This window comes from Notamacropus eugenii, chromosome X (assembly GCF_028372415.1).
Source record: "Notamacropus eugenii isolate mMacEug1 chromosome X, mMacEug1.pri_v2, whole genome shotgun sequence".
NCBI lineage: Eukaryota > Metazoa > Chordata > Mammalia > Diprotodontia > Macropodidae > Notamacropus > Notamacropus eugenii.
In genome coordinates this window covers 79,489,571-79,517,412 of record NC_092879.1, presented here as the reverse complement: position 1 = coordinate 79,517,412, position 27,842 = coordinate 79,489,571, and the positions used below count along the sequence as shown (strand labels likewise).

Here is a 27,842-nt window from a genome sequence, read left to right as displayed (position 1 = left end):
CCAGGCCTGCAAAGGAGAGCCAACATAACCATCCATAAACAAGCACGCATTCCACTCCAGCTGCTCTCTGATGGGGCATTGCAGAGGGCTGGATGGTGACCTCTGCTGAGACTTGTCAACTGCAAACCATCTATGTTGTAATGGAGCATTAGAGAAACAAAGGGCAATAAAGGCAGCAGGATCATATGCCATCACTATTATGGTTCCTCTTTGGGAAAAAAATAAAGGAAAAATTACTCTCAGCCTTTGGCTTTAAAAGAAAAGTGGAGCAGTCATAAAAACAGCTTACAGAGAAAATCAAACATTATTTTAAACTATTATTTCTATGACCTACGTTCCTTCTTTCCCCCTCCCTGTTATATAACTTAAAAACTGAGAAAAGAAAAAATTCTAGTGTCCTAGTGATCTGCTGTGACCAGGGAATTTGCTGTAATACAATTACTGGGATCAAAAGAGAAAAATACAAAGCAATACCTCAGGCTAGAAATGAATTAATTTGACAGATTCCCAGAAGCTGCAAGGATCAACCATGCTATGGGCAGGTTCAGTGGATGTTTTTCAACTTATCCTTTTTTATATATTTGGTTCAATAGATTGCAACAGAAACAGCTTTAAGCTGAAATCAGAGGTAAAAGGTCTACTTGCTGAACTCCACCCTGCTATAACTACTTGCTGACAGCAATCTGTGGATGTCTGGCAAGCTTTATTGATGGCCTTGAGAATTTTTTCTCCCATCATTAGGGAAAAACCTGCTAATTGCTAATGAACTGAATGTGTGTCCTGTCCCGCAATGTAATCTGTGGTGCCATGTTGAGATATGAAATGCCAATCCAGCCAGCATCTACCTAAAAAAATACTAAAGGAAAAAGAACTACAATTGAAGAATAAGATTTCAGCAGATTTTGCAATTCCAGTCTTTGCAATCTAGTATAGGTACAAGTGGTGATTTGTTTTCACTGCATTATTGGAGGAAAGAAACAAGCGAGCATTTATGTGCTGCGAGCTCTGTGCTTAGCTCTTCAGAAATATCTTGGGACCAAGTCTTGCCAATATTACAGACTGTAACCCTAAAAATAGTTTGGATCTTTGCCCCTAAATCCTAAACACAGAATTTACATGTTATAGTAATATGTATATGTATATGCATACATATAATATGTATAGCACTGATGTATTGTCATCTGGTATCTTCATCTATATTGAGAAGGGATTGAGATCTTAGATGACTCTCTACAGTCTTTTCCAGAAATTTATCTTCAACTACACTGAGCCACACTCAGCCTATAAAGTGTTAGACCTGGAAGGACCTTAGAGCTTATCTAGTTCAATACTCTCGTTTTAGAGAGAGGAGAAATGACTTAGCCAAGTCCTATAGATAATGAATAGAAGACCCAGGCCAACTGAGTCCCATTGAAGTATCCTTTTCACTATACTCTGGATGAGGCAATATTTTGAAAGGGCAGTGGTTTATTCTGTGCCTGGAAGATTGCTATGAGAAAAGATGAGGCTGATTCCCATCACAAAGAAAGATCTAGAATCCTATGCTGGCTTTATGACTGAAGCTCAACACCTACCTTGATACTAAAGATTGGGAGTGGGACTATATCTTTAGCTATAGCCACAATCAAGGCAATGGCTACTCCACGTGTAGGCAAACATTTGGGGATCTTTACAGAATCCTGAAATAATCCAGGAACAGGATTCCCAAAGTATGAGGTTCAAGTTTCCGGTATGATGATATTTCCCAGGAAAGATAAAAATCAGGTGATCTGTCCAATATCAGTACATCTCCAAACAAGGTTTGGGAATACAGATTTGGAACACTGTTTGCCACCCCACCAGATCCTTGGGTATTTCCAGCTGACCAAAGACAAGGCACTTTTATTGGGTCTATGACCGCCTTGCTTAGAGGTTTGAATAAAAGGCAAAATAGTTCACAACAGGAAAGTGAACTTAGAGGAAATAGGAAAGGTCAGTATGTCTAAGTTAAAAAAATTGCCAAGATAAGTTAAGCCAAGGAAAAAGAAGTTGGTTTTGGATGTCAAGATATTATGAAGCTATTAAGACAAACAGAAAGACAACTTAGGAATGAAATCTCCTCAAAACGACATTTGTCATAGAAACTGTGCCATGCCCAAGTGACTATGTTCAAAGTATAAACTGTCCTCCCTCCTAGAAAATAAAGGAAAGCAATTTAAGGAACACGTCTACTTTCCAGATTTTTGGGGAGAATAAAGTGAATAAATGAAAAAAGGGCACTGAACTAGGCACTAAGGATACAGCTACTAAGTGAGATGGCACCTTCAGTCAAGAGACTGGGATTCTACTAGGGGATACGTACAGTGGAGTGGTGATGAAGGAAGGGAATTTTAGTCTGTGGAGTCACAAGAGAATAAGTAGAGTCATAGGGTAGTGACTGTCATGCCCTTGTCAGTAGCAATGGCATCACTGATTTGATTACTGGTCCCAGAACCAGAAGTGCAAAGTGAGTTGTGGGGAAGATGTACAAGGCAGGACAACTGGAAAAATGCTAGGGTGGATCCTGCTTTCCTGTGACTGGATGAGATGTGAAGCATGGTTTGGGGCCAGCTACATGTAATATCTTAGGTGACTTTGAACTTATTTACCAATTAGGACAGCTCCACATGGTGGGGGCGGAGGTGAGGATTCTAAAGCAGAATGGGTTAACTCTTTCATGGGAGGGGGTCATGGTATCTGGGCGGTGGAAGGACAGGCTGTAGCAGAGCAAGATGCTATGTAGGTTCCCAGTTTCTGGTGGCCAGATATGATATGAAGCATGGCTTAGAGTCATTTGAATATAGTGAGTTAGATGAGTTTAGGATTACTCGCACCTTGAATGGCTCCAATGTGAAAATAAGAAGAAAAACAATCATAACAGGCCGAGAGGAATCCTGACCTGGGTGAGGAGGTTGGAGCAGTGTGTGGCACAGATGGTAGAAATGAAAGAAGGTCCACTGAACACTAAAGAATTTTCCAAATAAGGAAGAAATTGGGTCCTTTGAGGAGGAAGCAGCTGATTTTCCTCCAAGGAATAATGATATGGGTTCTTAAGTACTACCAGGTGAGACATGATCCAGGAAAGATCAGAGGAAGAAGAGACAAGCAGTAGTGATTGGTGACTCCCTGCTGAGGAGGACAGACACTTGTTGGTTTGATTAAAAACAACAGAGAGGTCTGCTATCTTCCTGAGTGTGTACTCACGGTGTAATAGAGAATCAATAATAGAGAATCTAGGAGGACTTGTCAAACCAAATGACTATGACCCACTCTGGGTGATACATATAGACACAATACCAGAAGGCATCTAGAAAGCATAATTAAAAATTAGGAAGTTTGAGGGAAGAAACTTAAGACCTTAGGGAGACAGGTAGTATTTTCATCACTACTGCCAATTCAAGGCAAGGATTTCAGAAGAGAGAGGCATATTTAGTAAGTAAACCACTAGTTAAAAAGCTGGTTTCTAGCAACGGGATTCGAATGTCTGGACAATGGTAGATGCCTGGATGGGAATGGTGTGCACTCAACAAAAGCTGAGAAGAATGTACATTTTAGGAGTCTTGTAAATTTAATCAAAAAGGGCTTCCAATAGAAAAACAAGGGAGTAGGAGCAAACTACCCATGTTTATCCCCTAAGCTAGATAACCGAGAGGGGAGCTACAGAGGATGAATACTAGCAGCAAAGACATCAAGAAGTTCAAAGTAGACAAAAGCCATGGAAGTAGCCAGCAATAAATCCCATTGCCTCAGCTGTCTAGGAGGAAGGAAATTGGGGAAATAGATCACAAGCCTGGCACAGAGGCATGATAAAGTCATGTTGGGGAATTTCAATTATCCAGACATCTGGCGGAGATCTCTCCCTGCAGCTAATAATTTCTGGACTTGCTTTAGTAACGATAACATCCTTCAAAGGGAAGAGGAACTAATGAGGAGAACTTTAATTCTGGATCTAATTCTCAACGACATGCAAGAACTGGTTGCTAGGTGGAAAGGGTAGGAATCTGTAGAGGAAGGGAGTATTCTATCTTAGGATTTGTGATGGAAAAAGGGAGGGAAATTGGTCACAATGTAATATCCAACTTGATTTTAGGGGAGCAGATTTCAAAAGACTCAGAGACAGGATGAGTAGAGTCTCTTCCTAAAATTCCATGGGGAAATTAGGCTAGAAGCTCTCAAGAATGAAATTCTAAAGATATAAAGAGAAACAACTGTATGATGAGTTAAAGGCAGAGTTGTTTAAAGAGACCAGAGTGGACACAGAAGGAATCCAATAACCAGCTGAAATATTAAAAAGGCATGGATGGACAATCAGAGCAAAGATAGTACCAGATAGATCAAAAAATGTAACCTAGGACTATAAGAACAGTGTCAAGAGGACTTAGAAAGCACAGAGGCTGCTGAGAAAGGCAGAGGGAACAGAGACTTTTTAGTCATTTAGGAGCAAAGAAGAGGGTCAAAGACAGGACTTCTTTCTGTGTGGTGTGGAGAGGACTGTGGCCACACAACAGAGAAGGCAGAACTGCTCAGTTCTCAGTGTCCATCTGTGTTTTCTGTCATGAAAGATGATCCTTGGGAATGGAAAGCACAGGAAAGACATCATAAATGGGGAACTGAAATTCAAAACAAGGCAGTAACTACTTGCCCTGGATGACTTCAAGTCACCAGGTTCAGACATATAGTACGTGAGGTTACTGGAAGAAGTGGTGCATATGTCAATGATCTTTGAAAGATGGGAGAGATGGGGGTAGAGATGTCATTCCTGGTGGCTGGAGCTTACCAAGAGCAGAAAGCAATGTTTCAGGAAATAGTGGATTCCCTCTCATTAAATATCCTTGAGCAGAGGTTAGATGACCATTTATTGGGATATTGGGAAAGGGATTCTTGTTCATGTCTGGATTAAAGTAGATAGTCTGAGGTTCCTTGAACTCTGAGATAGTCATTCATATGAGAGGAGCCACAAAAAGCATAGATAAGGCTTCCAAGGTAATTTTCTCTCTTCTTGTGCTCTGTCTCTTGATTCTTACTGTCTAAAGCTTCAACTAGTGATTTGCTCATCTGCTATGGATGAGGGTCTCATATTTCTGATATTGGTATGACAGTGTAAGACCTCAGTTGTACCTGACCTAGCTCCTTGTTTGCTCCAGCTGTTTCTAGGGTGACTCAAGGTTGATTTTGATCTGTGTCTGACCCCATCCTGGTTACCTGATCTTTGTTCGCAGCTGCCCATTTGTTTGATGGTTTGGTGCCTTCTGGCTCTCAGTTGTACCTTTACTATGACAAGGTGAGTCATAATAGCTCAGCTGGAGTCCCTTCCCCTAATGATAGAAAAGATAGCATGGTCCAGAGAGTCCCTTTCTACCTCCTATTTGCCTGTCACCCTAATATAGAGCTGCCCAGTATTTAGATAGGCAAGGGTGATTATTTCATTTAAAATAACAAGTATTCTTTGCCTCTGAGTTTTAGAGTGAAATTGATGGTTAAAAAAGGATATATTATTAGGTTCCAGAGTCAAACACTAAACCTTTAACAGTGTGTTAAATATTGGTGCTACTTGCCAAAGCTAAAACAAATCAGCAGGTGGAAGTGTCTCAGGGAACATAAACAGCCCACCATATGTAGCAAGTTGTATTTCTCTCCTTAAATGCATCCAGGAAAAGTAATTCCAGGTCTCATCAAATTGATCCAATGTCTGGTCCAAATTTTCGGCTATCTATTTGAACAAACATGAATCCTTCATTCCTTTAATATTCAATAAAGCTTAGAGAGTTTGCTTCTCCATACTTTGAAGGCCCAGGCTCAGGCTAGGTGGGGCAAAAGTATTATAATCAATCCACATGTGTTAAAATACATTTCGTCCTCAATTCTCTAGAGCTGACCTCACACATTCTTCAGAATTTGAAAGAATGAAGCCCACTATTATATCTCTGCTAACCCTGGTTGAGTCTTTTTACACATTTATTTCCTCCTGTGTACATAAGGTCCTGTGCTTTGCATATTTCAAGGTATCTAATATTGCCCTCAGGTCTCAAGGAGCACATTAGAGCATTCAGAGTCAATCTTTCAATATTCATGTATGCTCACAGGAAACCTCTATAAAAGATTTAACAAATCTTTCATGAGAAGGAAAAAGCCTTAATCTTTTTGCAGCTCAATGTTAGGAACTGACTCCCTATATGAAGTCGACTTCAACGTATTTCTGTAACTCTAAGGTAGCTGCTGATCTCATGGAGGAATGAGACCACCAGGGGCAAGGTTCTGGTGTGTGGTTGTGGCCCCTCACTTTAAGGTCACTGTTGGTCCCCGGAGAGGCATGATGTCAAGGAATTGTAACTCATAAAAGCAATAGCACCTATAAAAATGCAAGATTACAAACCCCCAAAATAGAATTTAAGAATAGAAAGCCACCTTGCACTGATAGTTCTTTCATTGCATTTTGTGAAGCCTCTCCTCACAGGCCCCTGAAGAAACCATGCCCATTCCTGCCACCATACTTTTATATATGCCATCTCTATCACCAGCTAATTAATTATTAGGCCAGCACTATTTATGAAGAAAAGTGTGACCAAGTTCACAGTGACAGATTTCAGGGAACAGGGAGAAATGGAAGGACTCTATATCTGTGGTGAGGATGAATACATTTAGGAAGAATGAAGCAGAGAGATAGGATAGGAGATTCCGAGGTAGCTCAGTTGGGGAAATGGTGACATCTCAGCTATGAACACATCTGGGGGTGACTCAAGTAGCATGAAATGGCAGGTCACGAGAGTTGAAGGTGTTGATCAACTGGGAGCTTGAGGGGACATCAATAACAGCACCTCCCTTCCAGAGCTGTTGTGAAGATCAAACGAGATAATAGATGTAAACCCTAAAGTGTGATGGCAGTTGCTGGGTATTATTATTATACGGAATTCCCCAAGTAGGAGAGAAGTCATTGAGTTGGAAAGAAAGATTGTGATGAAGGGACTGGGCTCATCGAGAAAGGAGAGACAGTGCTTCCCAAAATAAGATGATCTACCTTCAAAGGGTACAAGGTAGCTAGTTAAGATGACAGAGGGAGGATCTGAAAGTGAAAGGAAGGAAAATGAATCTGACACAGGGAGACGGAAAGGGAGGGGGCCAGGAGTACATACAGTGTCTGAGAGAGCGAGATTTCTCTCAGTATAAAAGGCTGAAAAGAGTATGAAAAGAAGAGATCAAGGATGGAAGGAAGAATATTAGTAACTGCTTCCTGAATACAAATAAGGCGAATGACAATAGCATAGTTATTCTCATATGAGATATCCTTTGATGAGGGGTTAGATCAGACAATATCTTATTTTGCTAACTTACTTTGGAGGTCTCAGGAATTGAATGGCCTCAGATGTCTACAACAGTTACATAAAATCTACAGAACAAATTTAAAATTTTTATTAATATCCTTGACTTGCCTATAACTCTTATTACCCCACTCACCACCTAATAAATATGAAACTGTATATGGATCAAACTCATCAGTAGAAACAGCATAGGTTAGTTCGATTTATTTACAAATGATATTTTCCCTTTTAAGATCTTCACTTTCTGGCTTGTCAATTTTTTTTCCTCAGTGACTGTCATTGCAATTTTCCTAAAACAAACTGATAAAATATTACTTAAAATTCCATTAGAGAACAATTTCTTTTAAGGATAAGATGTTATCAAAGACTTACCATTAGCACTAGAATTATCATAAATCATGAGTAGTATAATAACTCACATATCATGTGCATGGCAGGTTTGAATTATTAGAAACTAAGATATGGTTAGCAGTTAGTCTGGTTTAATGCTTTTAGAATAATAAAAGATGCCACTTTAACCCTGATTCTCTTTTTCATATTAATGGGTACACTATTAATACTAAAAGGCCATTTTCTGTGAAATAATTCTGTAATTAAAAATATACAAATCCTGGTTGATTTATGACATATTGATCTTTTAAAAATTTGGGTATAATGCTATATTCTAAATGCTCCCTGACAACTTAAGAATACCAACTGAGCGTTTCCTAAATCCGCTTATGTTGATTATGCTGGTATTTACCAAGGGGGGACCCCACTATTTAGAAGAGTGAGTCTTTAACCTTGAGATAGCCTATTCCCAATGAGAGGGGTAAGTCAACTTTGGTAGTCACTTTGCCTTCTCTCCCTTTGCTCACTTATGCTCAGTTACACTGCTCCATGTTGGCAGTTGGGGAGCATTCAGTGGGAATTTGGTACCAGATGGCCTGGACTGAGTGCTACTTTGGAAAAGTTCAGTGTATCTCTAGCTGAATAATAAACAGACAGGTTTATTAGATATATATATATATATATATATATATATGTGCACCATGGAACATTCAACTGTTCTCAAGCCGACAGCTAAGGTTCTGTTTAAAGATTTCCATCCATGTCTGCAGTGACACATCCTTCAAGCCTGAGTTTTCACTGAGCAAGTGGATATATGATGGTAAAGATGAACAAAAGGAAATATTTTCAGGTTGACAACATCATGTTTAGGTCCACATGCTGTTTCACTCATCCATGCTGTCCCTGGTATCAGAGCACCCCATGTTTCAATTCCTGTCTCTACCACTTACCACCTGTGTGATCCAGGGCAAGTCCTTTCCCCTCCCTGAACCTCATCTACCTCCTCCAAAAAATGAGAGCTATGGCCTCTGAGGTCCCATATAGCTCTAGATCCTGGATGGAGCATGCAAGGCAGGTCAAGTTGGTCTTCACTGCCCTGGGCTACTTCTGTTCCTAATGGCCCCATTTTCTGCTCTCTGTGTTCTCATTCTTCTGGTTATCTTCAGAGCTTCCTCCACTGGAGTCGCAAAGTAGCACTATCCTTTCAACTTGCTCTATACCATCAACTCCAACTGTACTGTGTCCCATGGGTCCCATTCCCCTGAGGCCTTGTTCTTTAGTTAGAACAATGCGATTATGATCAATTAGATATGGCCAACATTTTATCCCTACAAGGGAACATTAACACCTCAACCCTGTTAAAATGCCAAGGCCATTAAGAAAGCCTTTGAATCATGATCTACCTCCTCACCTCTGCCTCTTACTTTCCCTGACTTCCTTCAAGACTTGACTCAGATCCCACCTCCTCCTTTCCTTGTCTCCTCAGCTGCTAGTGCCTTCCCATCAGACATTATCTTCCATCTACTCTGAAGAGACTTTGTATGTATCATTATTTACCTCTTGTCTCTGCCATTAGAATTTGAACTCTTTAATGGGAAGAAATGTTTTGCTTTTTTCTGTATCCCTCTTAGCACAGATATTTAGCATAGTACCTGGCAGGTTGTAACTGCTAAACAACTGTTTGCTGATGGATTTGTTGGTCGTAATCACTTTAATAAGCTCAAGGTACCTAAATTAAATTCATCAACTTCCCTTACCCCACAGTTGCCCTTCCCTAATGATCACTAGCACTTTATTCTTTTAGTCCCCCAGGGTGGATACTTTAGAGGACATCTTTGACTAATCTGCATTGAAGCACCAAGTTTTGTCATTCTCCCTTCAAAGTATCCCTTACCATCCATTCCCACTGCCATGACCCTAGATTATGCGCTTATCGTCTTACTCCTGAATTTTTACAGATTCCTTCTTTCTCCTACTAGAAGACAGATAATACAATTGTGATTTTCTACCTCACTGTGTTGAGCTCTGTGAGGGCAAAGGTCATACCTTATACTTCGTTTTATCTTCCTTCTCAAACCTCATTTGTGCTAGCATTCTGGTAGATGCTTAAATTTGATTGCTATATTTTTCTCGGTCCAAATTTTCTTACAATAATCATCATAATCATTAAGTGAACATAATGACTGTAGTATTCCATTGGGGAGGGGGGACAGAATGGTACACTTTCACTGCTCTGTTATGTCCCCATTGTAATAATTTTGGTTTATTTTTCCACAAAGGAGACATTTTCCCTCGAATATAATCTTGTGTTGACAGTCCTGAACAAATTAGGAATGAGAACTCCCAAATAAAACATGTTGGACCAAATCTTCCACCAATTAAGTCACATATTAGAAGAAAGGTAGGGAGTTTTAGAAGCTTCATTCCTTCTAGTCAGTTGAGTGCTATTCAAAAAGTTGTTGTTTGGGGCCATTGAAAACTGCGCTTCTGGAAGACTTAGAAAAGCTTCCAAAGGTACACTGACAGGTGGTAGACCCACATACAATAATGCAGGTGACATTTCTCCAATCTAAAGCAAAGTCCATCAAGCAGTTATTTGCTGGATTTTCCATTTGTTTTTAGGAAGAAAAAAATATTTTTTAAGTTTTCTGAAATCATAACATGAAATTATAAAGAATATACTTTCATATTAATTCTTGAATATGGTTCCTTGGGCTGAAAATTAGTAATATGTATAATTAGTAATACATTATTAGTAAGTCTGTACATAGAACTGGACAACCATTCAACTCACAATTATGTATACTAATGGAGAAGATTTGTACAGTTAACAATAAAAGGTGGTAAACCTGTCCTGGGCTTTCTTCTAGTTGATATCAGTATTTCATAGAATCTCAGACCTGGAAGGGACCTCAGAGCTGATCTAGTACAAACTAGAAGAATCTTCCCTACAAAATCCTAAAAACAAGTGATCAGTCAGCCTTTCCTTAAAGAACTTCAATGAGAGGCTACCAGCCCACTACCTTTAGAGGCACTTTGCCACAAGGCTCCCATCATTTCAGCAATAGCAACCAATTTTTCCTTGTTGGTGAGAATCAGATCTAGAATGAAAGGTCTCAGGCTCAGTAGATGGGATAGGGAAAGAAAATGTGTGTGTGTGTGTAGGTATGCATGTATGTATGTATATATGTGGGGGTCACAAAGAGTAGAACACAACTGAAAAACAACCAAATAATGACAAATGTTTGCATGTGTGTATGTGGATTTAAGTACTTAGAAGAATATTCTTTAAAAAAGGATGGGTCTATGTTTCAGGGTGATGCTTGGATTCATTAAAAAAGTGTATGACATACATGTCAATAAAAAAGAGCTCTATGTGTTGTCCATCTAACTGCATGTTGTAATCCAGAGTTAGACAACAGGAATTTTTTGTCTGCCTCTTTATTCTTGCATGGGTAGCTAGATCAAATTCTTGAGTGATTATGGGTCTCATTGAGGAGGCTCTTCAGTGTAGATAGACTTGATGTAATAAGCATAATTTCACCTGCAAATAAGAGCACCTGGAGGACCTTAGCATATAGAAGGAATTTCCCTTCCATCAGAACTTTTCTCTGGATTTCCACGAAGGCAGTGGTGACATTTTTGGTGAGCATGTGTCTCTATTTGCTGCCTTATTTTAAATCAGTAATCAGAGAGCCAATGAACAACATTTTTTCTTTCTTGAGGGAGATTAAGTGAGGAAGACTTTTCTCCTCCCACCTTGATTAGGCTTCTCCTTTAGCAGTAACTAGTTAGTAATTTCACAAACTGTGGTTTTGGTTTCAGTGAATAATGTTAGCACTGGAATGACTGCCCAGAGTATGAGAAAACAACCTTTAAGCAACAACAAAATCTCTTTGGGTTTCAAGGTTTCAGAACAGCAGTGAAGGGCAAGAATTATTTCATGCCCCATTATGTTTGTGATTGTCATCAAGTACAATTCTAAAAGGGTTTTCGGAATTCAGACTACTGGCAAAACAATAGAAATTAAGGCCTAAACCACAGGTGTCTTGGTTAACTTTTCAAAACCCTGTGCAACTATCACAATTATTGTGGCCAGATTCGCAGACAAGGAAGTTGATGAACTCAGTAATTGACCTCAGTAAAGTATATAGCAAAAATGAAAACCCAACACTTTGAGCCAACATAGTTTCAAGCAAGGATTGCAACATTAAAAAGTTAACAAACATTTTGTAAGAGTTAACCCTTGAATGAGAATTGTGGAGTTTATATTTTAGTATAACAGAGAGAGGCTCATTTGGATAATGATGAGTTTGGTCTAAAACCAGTCTATAGCATTTTTACCAGAATTCTGAATATGTAAAAATGTTGCCTTGTTTTTCTTTCTTTCTTTTTTTTTGCCCTGGACCTGTGGTTTTAACAGTAAGGAGAGAACCAGTGAATGGAAGTTCCCTTCAGTGACACAGACTGGTAATTCCTCCATAATTTATAATATTAAAACTTTACTTGGAGCATGGAGAGATTAAGTGACTTGCCTATATGTATTTTACATATATATGTATATATGTGACCATATACACATTTTGCACAGAATTAGCGTATATCAGAGGTAAGTTTGAACTTAAAACTTTCTGAGAGCCAACTCTGTATCCCCTACACCATGATATCTACCAGTAAAATATTTAAGAAGCAAATGTAATGAACAGCCAACCACAGTACTACATGCAGAATATCTGTTCAATCAATGTTTGAGTCATAAGGGATAAAGGGGAGGAAAAGGAAGAAGAAGGAGAAACAAAGGTAAAGGAGACTTTGGGCAGTCTAAGATCCGTAGAAGCACAATTGTGTTGGATGTTAGATCTTTAAACAAAAGTTTACAAGAGTCAGGCAATTTTTAGCTGAAGAGAAGGTTGAGGCTCAATATTCTGTCAGTAAATAAAGACATGTCAAAGAACAGTTGCAATCAGTACTTCTCCGTCTTCACTGAGAGGAAATTATGGGGAAGTGAGCTTAAATTGGAGCAACAAACATTTAAGTTAATTCCAAGAAAAAAATCGTGTAGGAAAAAATTCTTGAGAAAGCACATTTTGACAAACTGTAACTCACTCAAAGCATTTCACGGGAAGAAGGTATATGGGAAAATTGGTCAAGAGAACAAGATGGTGCTAAAGAAACAATATTAAGGGCACCAAACCAAAGTTATGTTTAAAAATCATGGGAGAAATAAGAAAAAAATCACATTAGCTAAATAATGACAAGAAGCAAAAATAAGTATAAAATTTGCATGGGAGCTAACAAGGAGTAGTATAACAAAATAGAAAAATATGTATAAGAGTAAAGAAGTAGTAAATGAAACAACTTTCCAAAAGCACAGAGAAAGAGATTGGATACAGAAGAGAATGTTGCCACATTGTTCAATGGTTTTGGAATTTGCTTACTAGAAGATGTTCCTTTGCTTCAGGTCAACCCATATGCTCGCCTAAAAGACTATTTTATGGAGAACTCACATGGGGCAGGCGATCACATGGTGGTCAGAAGAAGTTATACAAGGACACTCTCAAGGGCTCTCTCAAGAACTTTGGAATTGATTATGTAACACTGGAGGCCCTGGCACAGGCTGCTCAACATTGTGTGCCCACATCAGAGAAGGTGCTCCTCTCTATGAGCAAAGCAGAATGGAAATAGCTCAAAGGAAACACAGAATGCACACATTTGGAGTATCCATTCCAAATGTTCACATGGAGTATTTGTGCCCAACCTATGGTAGAGCAACATTCCGAGCTTGTATTGGTCTGATCAGCCACAGTCAGACACATTGAAATTTGACTTTATCACAGTGATGTCATTTTGGTCCTCTTCAAGAATGAAGGACAACAACCAATCCTGGAGAAATACCTTAGGTTGAAAGCATGAGCCAAATGGCCCAATCCTGTTCTCCTTTCTAATTTTTGTGGGTGCAGCACTGTTAATCAGCTAATTCAGGAGCAGTTTGATTTCCAAAGCAATATGCAGATTTCATAAAACATTTATCTTTAATTCCACAATACAGCTAATTTGGGGATGTTATAAAATGGGATATTCAGGGAGAATCATAGTTGTCTGTGGCAAGCTTGGTATCACAGGTGGTCTTCAAATATTTATCTATTTAATATGCTATACCCAGGGTTCCTTCTACATATGATTTCACTAAAACATTTCAATTCCTTTCATTGGAATTGGTTCCTATATTTATTATTGTCCGCTAGGAAGGTGCACAGATTAACATTCTCACTCATTCAATTGAAAGGAATGGAAAACAGGATTTGATATGCTATCTACACAGTAGGGAAATTACCCAACTACAAATTCTGCCTTTACAATATTACTTGCCTTGACAGAGAAACAATTTCCCCTTCCCCTAGAGTTTTTGTTTCTTAGCTTTCAGTAAAGGTAACCACTAGTTAGATTTCAATGGAAAAAAAATTTAAAATAGAATTCAACATGGAAGCTTTAGAATATTCATGTGGCTATTCTCCACAACAGCTAAGGCAACATCTTGAATTGAGGCTTTGTATTTCAGCCCCGTGTAATTCTATGACAATATAGCTATTTTGTGAAAAGTTGGGTGAGTTAAACGGATAGAAAAGAACGACTACAATTTTATGGCACCATATACCCACAGCTACAATTCCTCCCCCCTCCCCTGCCATGGATCAAGTGCTTTGAATAGCAAAGATCATTTCAACCAAAGAAATTTTCTATTTTCCACAATAATACTTTACATATGAAGCATAAAGCCTTTTCCATTTTTTTCAGAGTGCTTTCACATCCATTATCTGTCTCATTTGATTCTCACAAGACTAAAAGATAGATGTCTATATGTGTGTGTGTAGGTAGATAGAGAAACAGATGTAGATGTGTACACACACACTTTCCCCATTGCAGAGATGAGATAATAGGGAAGAGGGAATTGGTTACCTGATTTACCTAAAGCCATGCACTTGGTAAATGAAAGAAAAAGGTCTGTGAGCCTCTGATCTTCTAACTCCTTTTATCTCTTGCTTTATATTAAGGTTCTTTATAAAAATCTGACACTGACAAATCAAGTGACAAACATTTACTAAGCATCTCTATGCAGGACACTCTCCTATGAACTATGGGGGATACAGAGATGTATAAGACCTGGGCCCTGACAACAAGGAGATTAGAAACCAGGTAAGGACCCAGGAAAGATACCCCCAAATACAATAACAAAAGAGAGTGGATGGTAAGTAGCAAAAGGATGATCCTAGATTACGTCTAGGTTCTAGACAGTAAGTACCAGAAGACTGTGCGCAAGTGATCCAAAAGGTCCCATGTTCTAGTTACAGAGGAGATAGGGCACAAAGTGGGATGCTAGGAAGAATAAAATATCTAGAACTGGAAAAGACCTCTGAGATTATCTAGTCGAATCCCTTCATTTTTTAGATGAGAAAAGGAAGTTAAGTAATCTGGCCCAGGTCATACAGGTAAAAAGTGGCAGAACTGAGATTTGAACCTAGGCCCTTGAACGCTAAAGTCTTTTTCAACTGTACCCTGCTGCCTTTGAGTCTACAAAAATATTGTGGATGATGATGATGATGATGATGATGATGATGACGATGATGATGATGATGATGATGATGATGATGATGATGATGATGAAAGCAGAGTAAGATTTAGATGAGCAGAAAGGAAATAAAATAGCACCCTAAAGCAAAGGAACCTGTATGAACAAAGGCTGGGGAACTTTGAATTCTCCTAACATGCTTGAGGGACAGCAAATACAACCTAGCAACAGTGGAGGCTCTTGGTGGTGAAATGCTGAAGATTCAGGTGGAGTCAGATTGTAATGGGCCTTGAATATCAGGCTAAAGAATGTGGATTTTATTCCACAAGCAACATGGATCTAATGAGTTTTATTAAATGTGAGAAGGATATTTGATTCTAATGTAGTATTTTAGGAAAATTAACCTTGCTATGGTATATAGGATCAGTTAGAAATTGAATCTATTAATTTTTGTCCATTAAAAATATATCTTGAAAACCATCAATTCAGTGATATTTAAGAGGAAAGCAACATATTACAAATCTGAAGCAAATGGCTCTAGTACGGCCTTTATAAAACAAAATCAGCTCACGTCTAGCTCATGGACTAGTCTCTGTCCTCCTTGAGAGCAGGGATTCTCTTTTACTTCATTTGTATCCCAAGTGCTCAGTACAGTGACTGGCACATAGTAAACACTTAATAAAGGTTTATTGACTTAACTGACTGAATTTTTTTTCCAGGCTTGTTCCTTTTTTATTTTTTCAAATACTGATATTTTTCCCTAATCACATATAAAAAAACTGCAGCTTTTTAAAAAAAAATTGAGTTCCAAATTGTTTTCCTCCCTCCATGACCCCCACCCCCACTGAGAAAGAAGGCAATTTGATGCACGTTATACATGTGCAGTCATGCAAAAAAATTTCCAAATGTGACTAGATGGTTTCAAGGCTGCTAAGGGGCACAGTGACAAGGAGTCAGAAAGACCTGAGTTGAAATCTGGCCTCACAACTGCTGGGTAACTCTGGCCAAATCACTTAACCTCTATCTGCCTCAGCTTCCTCATCTATAAAATGGGGGTAATAGTACAAATGCTCCAGAGTTGTTATGTGGATCAAATGAGATAATGTTTGTAAAACACTTAAATACAGTTCCTGGAACATAATACATGGACAATAAATTCTCGTTTCCTTCCTGTCAAGAGTAGAACAAAAATTGAACTTAGTGAACTTAGAAAGATAAATTTATAGTGAGAAAGAAAGGTCCATTGATCAATCATACAGGAAATTATGGCAAGGATGTTTGTATCCAGGTTGCCCAACACACAATCAAGAGAGGTCTCTAAAAGTGTGGCTCCTATAAAACTGTGGCTCATGCCAAATCCAAACATACTTGAGGATGCAACATCTGAAATTGATGGCAACACTCTCATGTGAATGCAAGCTCTTTGTCATTACTAGGAAGGCAGAGGTTTTCTTTCTCCTTTATTGAACTGACAAATCTGTGTATTAAAAGTCACCAACAACCAGACACTTTAAGAGACAATAAGGACTAGTAATGAGACAATTCAATGAAACAATAAGAGGAAATATTGTGAAATAGAAGCCTTTCTACTCTATGGGTTGAAAAAGGGGTTGTTTTCCAGGCCACTTTTTTGGAGAACACACTTTGGATGGTGGGGGAGAAGACATTAAAGCAGCAGCAATAGCTATTTTTCTGTTGTCCTTCAAACTGCCTCTCCAAACTGAGCCATAGGCATCAGCATCTCTTAATAATTTAGCCTTTGCTCAGAGATCTTTCTCTGTATTCACCCTGTACTTTGTCAGAGCATAAGTTCTGTTATGCCAAAGAATTGTATTCAAGGCATCAGGACTTGATTTCTCAGCGTGGATTATTCCATGGTAGAGAGCAGCATTGGATTACAAGATCATAGCATGGCAACTTCACCTCCAGACACATTTGCAGAGTTTCCATCCCAGAGAATCTCCCTAGCTGTGCACCTGTATGCATGTTTGGAAAAATGATTGATCTTTTGCCTTTTGAATTAGTTGTTCATCATGACCAGTTTCCTTCCCTATCACTTAACTCCCTGGGCTTTTAAGACAGCTGCTCATGGCTAGACAGATACACTTGGGTTTTTTTCCTTTAAAGCTAGATGTTTCATGTGAGGTATTTACATTTTCAGTAAAAGGAACACAGAGGTTTGGTCTATGTCATGAATAATTGATTTCATCTTGATAATCTGTGATATCCCACACCGATAAATATCACCCGAGAACCGTGCTTTCTGTCATCTTTTCTCAATGTTGTGGCAATGAACTTGTTGGTATTTTTATTGTTAGTCTTAGATGGAGGCTAACCTGATGGAATGGAGTGAACTCCTTAGAGAGTTGGTCCTTAAAATTTTCATTTCCCATTTATGGCATCTTATTTGAAAGTGGAATTAATGAGTTTCTGAACTTTAGTGAACCAGGCTGTTTTATTGATTTGGCTGAACAGTTTTAAAAGAAACAAAAGCAGGAAAGACAAAATGGAAGATTGTGAAAATATGTGGCTCATGTCTCTAAAAAGTTAGAATCTCCTAGAAGCTCTCAATTTTTCTTGTTTTATGTTGTAGCTAATGAGTTCTGAAGAATCCTTACCAAGTTACTCACTATCCCATTCCTAACTTCGAGGAGCAATCCCAGATTGAAAAGAGTAAATATGAACTGTGGAAACAAGTTCAATTAAGTCCTTGAATGCAGCAGAAGGCAGAATGATCATTTTAATTGCCCCTACTATGTTGTTGTGAAGATTAAGAGCATTGCCCCAAACATCAAGGGAATGGGAGAGGACCCAATAGTTCTCTCTTCCCTTCTACCCAGAGCACTTGGAGTATTGTGGGGGTGGGATGTGGCAGGAAGGTGGGAACGAAGGGTCAATGAGGTAGAATGCTAAGGAAATGGATAAGTAGGCCAAAGGCTTTCTACAATGCCTTAGCACCATGACTAGCTCAAAGTTAAGTATTAATATGTATTTGGTATTTAATAAGCATTTTTTGCTTACTCAACACTTGTTGAATGAATGATGGAGTGTTTGTATGGCTTTACAAATAGGTAGTTTTTTTTCCATTGGAGGAAAAAAGGTACACAAATTGGAATGTTGAAATCCAAAGTCATTTGCTTTAGCTTGCTAAACTCTTGCAATCCTCCTCCCTCAACCTGGTGTACCAAGTTTCAATTAAGTAATCTTTTCATGATTATAGAGTAAAAACTTAAAAGAGTTCACCAGCAAGTCAGACTGTCCCTGTGCCTGTTTTTATGCCTGGTTTCTGAGTCTGCCTTATTATCAGTCTGGGTTAACTAGACCCATCTCTGTTCTGGCTATGATTCAAATTGGCATCTTAGAACAGTCCTGACAGATGACTTTTTCTGCTTGCCTAACTGTGGTCTTTTGAGTTCATGATCCAGGCTAAGAGCTTGTCTTAGTGTCCTAAGCTCCTCAAACCAGAAGAGTCTCGGCACTCTGCATCCTGAACAGTATGGTAAGTACATAAACCAATTTGGGGCGGGGGGGATCCTCCTATTCTTTAGTATTCTGGAACAATTTGACAAAATGAATTCAAAGTCCCACTCTTCTACTCACTACTTTAATGACCTTAGGCATTAATGACCTTTGGGCCTCAGTTTCCTCATGCATAAAATGAGTGGATTGGACTAGGGTCCTTTCCAGCTCTAGAGTCTGTTTCCTCTGTCATATATATATATATATATATATATATATATATATATATATATATATATATATATATATATATATATATATATATATATATATATATATATATATATATATATATATATATATATATATATATATATATATATATATAAATTCCTTCCACAGTGGACAATGTGTAAAACTCAATCTACTTACCACAGTCTGATCATTAACTTGGATCACTTCATCCCCAGGATCAATTTGCTTGCACTGGTCAACATTGGACTAAAAAACAAAAGAGGAAGCATGTTAAACAAGAAGGTTGGAGAGCCATCAAAAAGAATCCTAGCATGATTCTAAATGTTGAAAAAGTGTCAGCATCAACGAGGATAACATTTGCATCAAGGACAATAATAATGTAAAGGATATAAATATAAATAAATCACAGAGAAGTAGGAAACCACGGTCGCCAAATGTCACATATTTTGTCAGATGTAGTCACTGCTGTGTTAGTTTTGCTTACTCATTTTTTAACTTTTTCCAACGAGAGTTCTACTGGGGTAGGGGAAACTATAAAGAAAATGTCTGTGTTATAAAAAGAGAAGGCATTAATATGACTAATTTAAAAAAGAAAAAAAGCACATTTAACCAGATTGTACCAATACTGACACATCATACATTATAGGTTATATATCATACATTCAAAATAAAAATCAAACTAAGAGTTAAGACTCAAACTTACACAAATGTACCACAGGGGCTACGATAACTAGGTAGCTCAGTGTATAGAGTGCTGGGCCTGGAATCAAGAAGACTCATCTTCATGAGTTCAAATCAGCCTCAGACATTTACTAGCTATGTGACCCTGAGCAAGTCACTTAGCCTTTTTTGCCTCAGTTTCTTCATCTATAAAATGAACTGGAGAAGGAAATGGCATACCACTCCAGTATCTTGACCAAGAACACTCCGAAATGGGGGACTAAAATGACTGAAAAACAATCAGGGGACTAGGGACTAGGTTTCCCAGCCTCAAGAAGGAAGGTATTCAAAATGAACACATTAGAAACTATATGTGCTAAAGAGATGAACACCTTCTTCCATAGAAATTGGGAGGAACCTGATATATAAAAAGCTATTCTCATTGAGCTGGGAAAGCCACCATGCTGAGGCTGCAGAGGGCACAGTGGTTCATGGTAAAGAATTTAAATATTTTAGTGGTCTGATGCACAATTTAGATTGGGAAGCACTGAGCTAGAATATGAATACTTTGGAAACTTAGTGATTTTTAGTCATTACATTCATTTTTCCCATAGACCGACTTGAAAATAAATACAGAACTCACCTGCCTGAAAAGCTTGCCTACTGAGAACATAGCTGCGAATTAGGAAGTAAAAAACAACAACAACAACATTTCTGAGTATCTAAAATAAATGTCACAGGGTCTCTATATTAAAATCATGTATCTAGTTCATAAAAGTGTAAAAGGAGCAGGTTGAGCTCTGAGGTCCTTTCTAGCTCTACACATATGATTCCATGATCAATTACACTAATTTTCTTGCTTTGTTTTGGGATGAAGATGTTGGTGAGAGGAAGGAAACAAGTTTAAAGGAGAATGGACTTGGAGTAGACATTCTTTAAGCATATGATTTACCAAAAGACAGGTACTGTGTATGTGTGTGTGTCTGTATGAAATCTATTATGGATGGCATTGACCTTAACACAGGTACAGAAAGCCTTAAGTATGAGGGTCTTCCTCTAGAAATATTGGAACTTAAAAATCACAGAATATTGGGGCAGTTGGAAAATACAGACAGGATCATTTAGTCTAGGAACCCCTCACTTTATAGTTGCAGAAAGTAGCTCAGAAGGAGGAAGAAATCATGCTCTGGGATTAGAACTCAGGCCTTTGGACTTATAGGCCATGGTTTTCTACTAGCACACTATCTTAAGTTCATATTAGGCATCCTCTGCCTCCTCTTTTTTGGTTCTCTTTGCTTCTGATTTTCTTTTCTGAGAAGCATTTAGGCTTCATAGGCACTCTGATGGCAATATTTTTATAACTGTAAATGATTAAGCAATGAAAGACAATTTTACCAACTTTTGAGTCACATAAGCAAGAAGATGGAGGATTAGACATTTTTCTGTTTCCCACAACTTCTCAAATCTCTCCAAAACAGAAGTTATATGACAAAGATAAAGCAATTTCAACTGTCTACATGATCTAATACATCTGGAATCCAAAAGAAGGTTAAAAAACTCCTGTTCAAAACACCTGTTCAAAACACCTGTCAAAACCCATGAATGGATGCTGACCAACCCTGAACTCACTCATTATCTCTCTACTTCCTACACTACCAGCAGACCCAAGGACATGACACAGGATTAAAACAAAGCTCTAAACATCTGGTGCTAGGTCAAAGAACAAAGAAACAGAGGGAGTGGGACAGGCTACCAGGACAGGTCACTGCATGTATGAGGAGGGAAGAGGGATGAACTGTGCAGAAAACTTGAGGAAAAGAACACAGCACCTAGCTGGCCCCATTTTTGATCACCCAAAGTCTCTTGGGGCAGAGACCTAGGCTGGTGAACTGTGAGTTGTTCAATGTAGAAAGAGACTGAGATGCTTTGATATCTGGCCCCCAAAGAAACCATAATCAGAGAGGACAGAGTTGGAAAGTGAGTGAAAGGGAAAATAAAAGAGGAGAAAGAATGAAATTACCAAAGATTTCAGGAAGAAGAAAACTCAAAGACCCTATTCAATTTGAGAAGAGAATGAAATGACAGCATGCTGTTCCCAAATGGTTCAAAGGAGAAATGAGAATCATGAGAGAAGAAGTTATGGCTTGAACTGCAAAAATAATGGACAGAAAAAGAAACTGGAATCTACAATGGACAGCTTTGCTAAAGAAACAAAAGAGAGAGCAGAGAATAGACTGAGAATGCAAATACAAAGAAGTGAAAGATAATCTAGAAGAGAAGCCAAAAAAGAAATTATGCTGACTATGCAAAGAAAACATCCTGATCTCAAAGATGAGCTTCACAGAGACATCCTCAAGATCACAGGTCTCCAAGAAGGACATGACAAGATAAAAAACCTTAATATCATAATAAAGGAAATAATAGAACTACCCAGAACTTCTGAACACAGAAAATGAAAGTCCAATGGAAAGAATTCAAAGATTTCCTCAAAAAACAAATAAAAACAAAACAAAGTAAAATCCGAGGCTCCAAACTCTAAGAAAGATAGTGGTCAAATTTAACAATTCAATTCAGAAACAAAAAGTTCCACAAACAATTAAGAAAAAGACTTGCAAACACAAAGGAAAATACATTTGGATAACACAAGACTGTTCTCTACTACTAGAAAATATGGAAGGGAAGAGAATAATGTGCTTCTAGAGCAATGGAACTTAGGATGCAGCCCAGGGTCTCTTACCCTGCAAAACAGAGCTTAACCATACATGAAGAAAAGATGGACTTTCAACAATAAGGAAGAGTTTGAAACATATTTAGAAAGAAAACTAGAACTGAGGAGATTATTTGCTTCTCAAATTCCCCCCCCCTTCCAAACAGATATGCAAGAAGAGTAAATAAATGCAGCAGTCAAGGAGAGCAACAGCACCAGGGTGACAAAAGAATGGCCAATAAGAAACTTCTTTCTAAATGTCCACAAGGACACAGTGGTGAAGAGTGGAAATATGGTGGAGGTGTGGGTGAAGAAGCAGACAGGGGGCCTTGTGGACAGAATCTGGCAACACCCTGCTTACAGGTGAATCATTTTCTTAATATGGGAGAAAAGGGTTCTTTCTACATTATGTGAAAGGGGTGAGGGGAACAGAAAGATAGAGAGTAACGTATGATGTACCAAGGTCAAATTAGGTAATGAGAGAGAGAGAGAGAGAGAGAGAGAGAGAGAGAGAGAGAGATGGAATTCCAATACATTGTGATCAGATAAGGGAATTTTAGAGCTCATGTACATGGAAATGGTACACTTGTTGGTGAAGGTAATATCAAAGGTATAACTATGAGGAAGCTGAGGAAGTAGGAGGTTGGGGATATTTGAGGGAGTATCAATATATATATGTTGAAATCCCCTAGTATGAGGGTAGGAGATGGGGAGAAGGAAAAGATTGTGAGCTAGATACTGAATTCTTTGAAGAAGGAAGAGAAATGTCCTGGAGGTCTGTAAACAACAGCTACCAGAATTTTAATTGAGTGGTTGATACTGATTGAGTAAACCTCATTGGAACCTCAAAGGAGGTTACTGAATGATGGTGGTAAGGGAAGAACTTGGAAGCAGCAAGGAGAAGCAAGGAGTTTCCCCAATTCCTTCATTTTGACCACTGAGTTGAGCAGGAATGAGTAAAAATACAGCCAGTGCTAGAAGGGGTAGCCAGGGAGGTTGTGACATCAAGAGGGAGCCAAGTCTCAGTGAGAGCCAAAAGATGGAAGGAGTGGGAAAGGAAGAGATTTAAGATGAAAGCAAGGCTGTTGCCTATAAAATAGGCATTCCAGAGGGCATAGTGGAATGAGTGGGTGGGTAATTTTGGGGAAGGCCATAGTGAAAACTGAAGTGAATGACAATAAGAATTAGGCAGAGGAAGATAGGGAATAGTGTTTGAATGATGACCAATGGAATTCAGAATCACTGGGATGGATAGAGTATGACCAGAGGGGAATTTGTTAATCATTAGGGCAAAATTTCGGAAAGATTTTCAATGTCAGTGGAGTTATGACCTCAGAGTGGAGTCCTTTCAGAACCTTGGGCAATTCAGGTAAGGGAGCAAGAACTGGGAACAGAAGGAATAATGCTAGTCTCCTTCCCCCAAGGCAGGAAACTTGATGGAATGACTCTCTTTCTCTTCACTTAAGCAATAGGAGACTGTTATGATGGAATGGTGCTTCTGTTTTCATAAGAGGCTGGAGACCAGCCTCTGGTTAAAAGCATATGGTTAAAAGATGCAAATGGCTGAGATGGAATGGCAGGGATGGTCAGTTAGGTATTTATAGATGCCTTCTGCATCCGCTGGATAATTCAGCCATGCCCTTTCCCTAATCCATTCTCCTAGTGTTGCCATGATGCTTGGGCTCTCTTATCCCCAAGAAACTTACTTGCACTAAGAAGTTAAAGACTTAATATTTACTAGAGTATCTGCAATTTTTTAATCTGACAAAGATTAGTCCAAAGAAAATTCAGCTATCAGTAGATGCAGGGTGAGAAAGAGAAGCAAAACCTACCTACTCCACTGTCAGCCATGAACAAGAGGCAGCTAACTTGGTATGTTGCAAAAAGCGATTTCACATTTTGTGTCACTATGACACATATTTTATGTAGTAAAATTAGCTATTTACAGCACTTCAATAATTCATGGATATGTGATTTCATCAATGAGGCAAATTCCCTTCACTGATGCAGACTGCAATTCTATGACTTCATATGCTCTTAGATAGTTCCTGTGAGTAAAAAATCCATCACTTTGTGACCAATCTGCTAGGTGAGGTCCTTAGACAAAGTATCTGCCATAAAGACTGCATGTCCAGTCTTTCCAGCTTGATATGATCTGCCAAAACTTTTGCCCTACCACCAAGGTCTTCTAGAACCCTGAGGCATTTCCACAATGGGAGTAGGACTTCGATGGTCACAAATTCCTCCATCAGCATTCTCTGTGGTAACTTTATTTTGAAGGACAGTTATTAGTTGAGGGAAGGCCTTATGACCTCGATGACAAGTTCTAAGACATGAAAATATTTATTCTGGTTTCCTGATGTATAGAGCAACATGTGTGAAATTCAAACATCCTTCTGGAAATTCCAAACTTTTCTCCTTTACGTATGGGTACCAATGGCTTTAATCTAAGCAGAGCTGCTTAAAGCAACAACGATGTCTCAAGAGAAATGTGAAAGGACCTTAAGGCAGAAATTTGCGAATTTTTTCCTTTGTGGATATTTGGCCTGACCTAGACAGCAAAGCCCTGCCTTGTCCAAGTCACTAAGTATTTATTATGCACCAATTATTTACAAGTCATTGGAACAGACTGAGAGAAATGCAAAGATAAATAAAATCTCTCACTTCAAGGACCTGACAGTCTAGCTGAGGAATTTCTAATCTATAAGTGTAATAAAAGCTTAAACTCAATTATATATGAGCTTTGAACTCCTAGAGATCTGCTACATTTTCTAGTTTCTCCACAGGAAGCTCCAATTACGACTGTTTTTTTAATGACACTAAAAATATATCCCTTAAAATGTAAAGAGACAGGTTTTAACTACTGAGAATTGACTCTCTAATTTGAAAATGATAACTTTAACTTTCCTATCAAGGATACTAAAAGGCCATGGTAACAACTAACTACTTAACTAGAAACAGAAAGAATCCAAAACAGCAACTAGAGAAGCAAAATCAAATGTGAGTTTATTTGGCAATAGCTCAAGAGGAAAGGCTTAGCTCAGTGATTCCTACAGTACACTCCCTGTTTGGCTCACTCCTTCACTCCTAAGCTAACTGGTCACTCAGATGGGATGAGGCCATGGGACTTTGGCTTCAGCCAATGCTTTTGATACAGACAATTGTTCCTGGGGTGCTTAGTGCAAATTATAACCAAAGAACTTTCTTCAAGAAAAACCACCACCACCACCTCTTTTCCAATCTAGGGTTTTTTTCCAGACTAAAAACTGCAGAGGGTTTTCCAGGGGGTTCTCTAATTGCTTTCCCTGTTCTCTCCAATCTTTTCCATTGGGCATGAGTTGGTGGCATAACAGCATAGGTGTTGGCAGAAAACTCTCTAATAATGGGTACTATTAATAGGACATCTTTACAGAATACTTCACAATTTACAAATAACATTGCTGACGATATCACTGTGAGGTGGATGGTACAGATATTACTCCCATTTGACAGAAGAGGGATCTTAGGAATCCCCTCCCATGCGTCCTACTCATTTGAGTAACCATTAAAACCTATTACTCCAATCATATTATTCCTCTCCTCGAAAATCATCTGTAGTTCCCTAATGCCCACTGAATTAAGACATAAATTCCAGATCCTAGTGTATTCTGGCATTTAAGACCTTCTATAAATGGGTTCTATGTTCAAATTCTGATTTTATTGCTTTACTGTGACTCTGAACAAGTGACTTTTCTTCAAAGTTTGTTTTTTTAATCTACAAGATAGGACAGAGGAGTTAAACTAGGTGATTTCTATGGCCTCCTTCCAACAATGCCATGTATCGTTTTAGTGGATCACACTGAAATGAACAGCTATGCACTGAAAGAGCTAAGATTACTGCCTACACCTAACTCCAAATGAAGTGTTCTTACCACTACTCCATCCTGCTTTTTTGATGTTGTCTTTCCAGTACATACTTTATTAAGGAGGTAGAAGTGATAGTTAGATACAGGTGGAGTCAAGAAAGGAATGGGCTATTTTCAATTCCTGAGAGTTCACACTTCACCTGACCTCAACCATAAACAATGAGTCCCTTCCTTTGACTTGTCTCACACTAAATTATTTATCATCACTTTAAATTAAAAACTAGCTATGAGGTCAGTTCTCCTTGAGAAGGGAAAAGGAATCAATTGTAGCCATGCCAGAAAACACACACACACACACACACACACACACACACACACACACACACACACCACTTTGAAGCTTTTTTATTTCATTCCACACTTTTACCAGGGAAAGAAGTCTTATGTGGTTTTCTGTTTCCTTGTATTAGCTGCACGATTTGAAGATTGGAGGAGATTAGCTTGTGAAAGATTTATGGTTTTCATTTGGTTAACTGACAAATCCTCTTATTAAAAAATTGATGTACTTTTTAAAAGAGAGCTGTTTTCCCTTTGCTATTAATATAATATTTCTCTTGTAGCAAAACATTAATGAGGATTTAGTATTAAAATACAACACAATTTATTCTTCCATAGCTCATTATAAGATTAGTTTCTGAATCTTCAAGAGAACGTACAGTCAATTCATCTACCAAAATCGTTTGGCTAAAAATGAGATGGTTTGGCTAAGCATTTGAACTGTGTGATGCTCATCAGAAACCAAGTGATATGAAAATTGCTTCCTACTCTTTACAAGGCAACATCTTGAGAAAAATATGGACAAAATTTCATAAATTAACCACCCAAATTCAAAATCTGAGAAAAAAAGCACTTTAGAAAAAGAAAGGGAAATTAAAGCATAGGAAGACTTTTTGTCATCCATTAACGAAACTAGAAAATAAAATGACCTTCAATGAAATTTGGAACTGATTACCTTTGCCAAGTTCTCAGAAAATCAAGGGAAGGAAACCACAGGAAGAATGATCTAAATATTCTAAACTATCTAGAGGGAAACTATCAATTCTAAATAGGATCATTATCCAAATTAGAAGGAAACTTAGAGATTCATCTGGTCCAGACTCATTTTGCAGAGAAATAAATTGAAATCCAGAGATGGAAAATGACTCACAAAGAATTAACAGAGGAGCCCTTTCAAAAACAGGATGTTCAGAACCCAGAATATAAATCTGCACTATTGCTCAGACTTAGGAGTGCTAGGTTTAGGTTCAGAAGACCTGAGTTCAAATCCCAGTTTTACTATTTAATACTTGTGAGACCTTGGTCAAATTCCTTAACCAGTGAGCCCCAGTTTCCCTATCTGGAAAATGAGAGGGTTAGATGATATGATCATTAAGGTTATTTCCTTTCTTCTTTTTTAAAAAATATTTTAAATTAAATTTTCTTTTTAGTTTTGCATTTTCTCCCTTTCACCTCCTCTTCTTCCATCCACTGAAAAGGTAAGAAAAATAAAACCTGCTACAAATATGTAAAGTCAAACAAAACAAATTATAATACTAGCCATGTACAAAAAAAGAAAGAAAAGAAACTATGAGTCTATCAGCTTTCTGTCTAGAGATAGATAGCATGTTTCATCATCAGTCCTTTGG

The 27,842-nt window shown here is 38.3% G+C and overlaps 1 protein-coding gene across 1 annotated transcript in view; it reads right to left on the bottom strand.

The window, feature by feature from the left end:
* LOC140515231 (connector enhancer of kinase suppressor of ras 2-like) overlaps positions 1-27,842 on the bottom strand; it is a 570,766-nt gene that overhangs the window by 232,550 nt on the left and 310,374 nt on the right. The window contains exon 7 of the mRNA XM_072625828.1: positions 19,123-19,191. Coding sequence (XP_072481929.1) covers positions 19,123-19,191 — 69 coding nt within the window. The remainder of the gene's footprint in view (positions 1-19,122; positions 19,192-27,842) is intronic.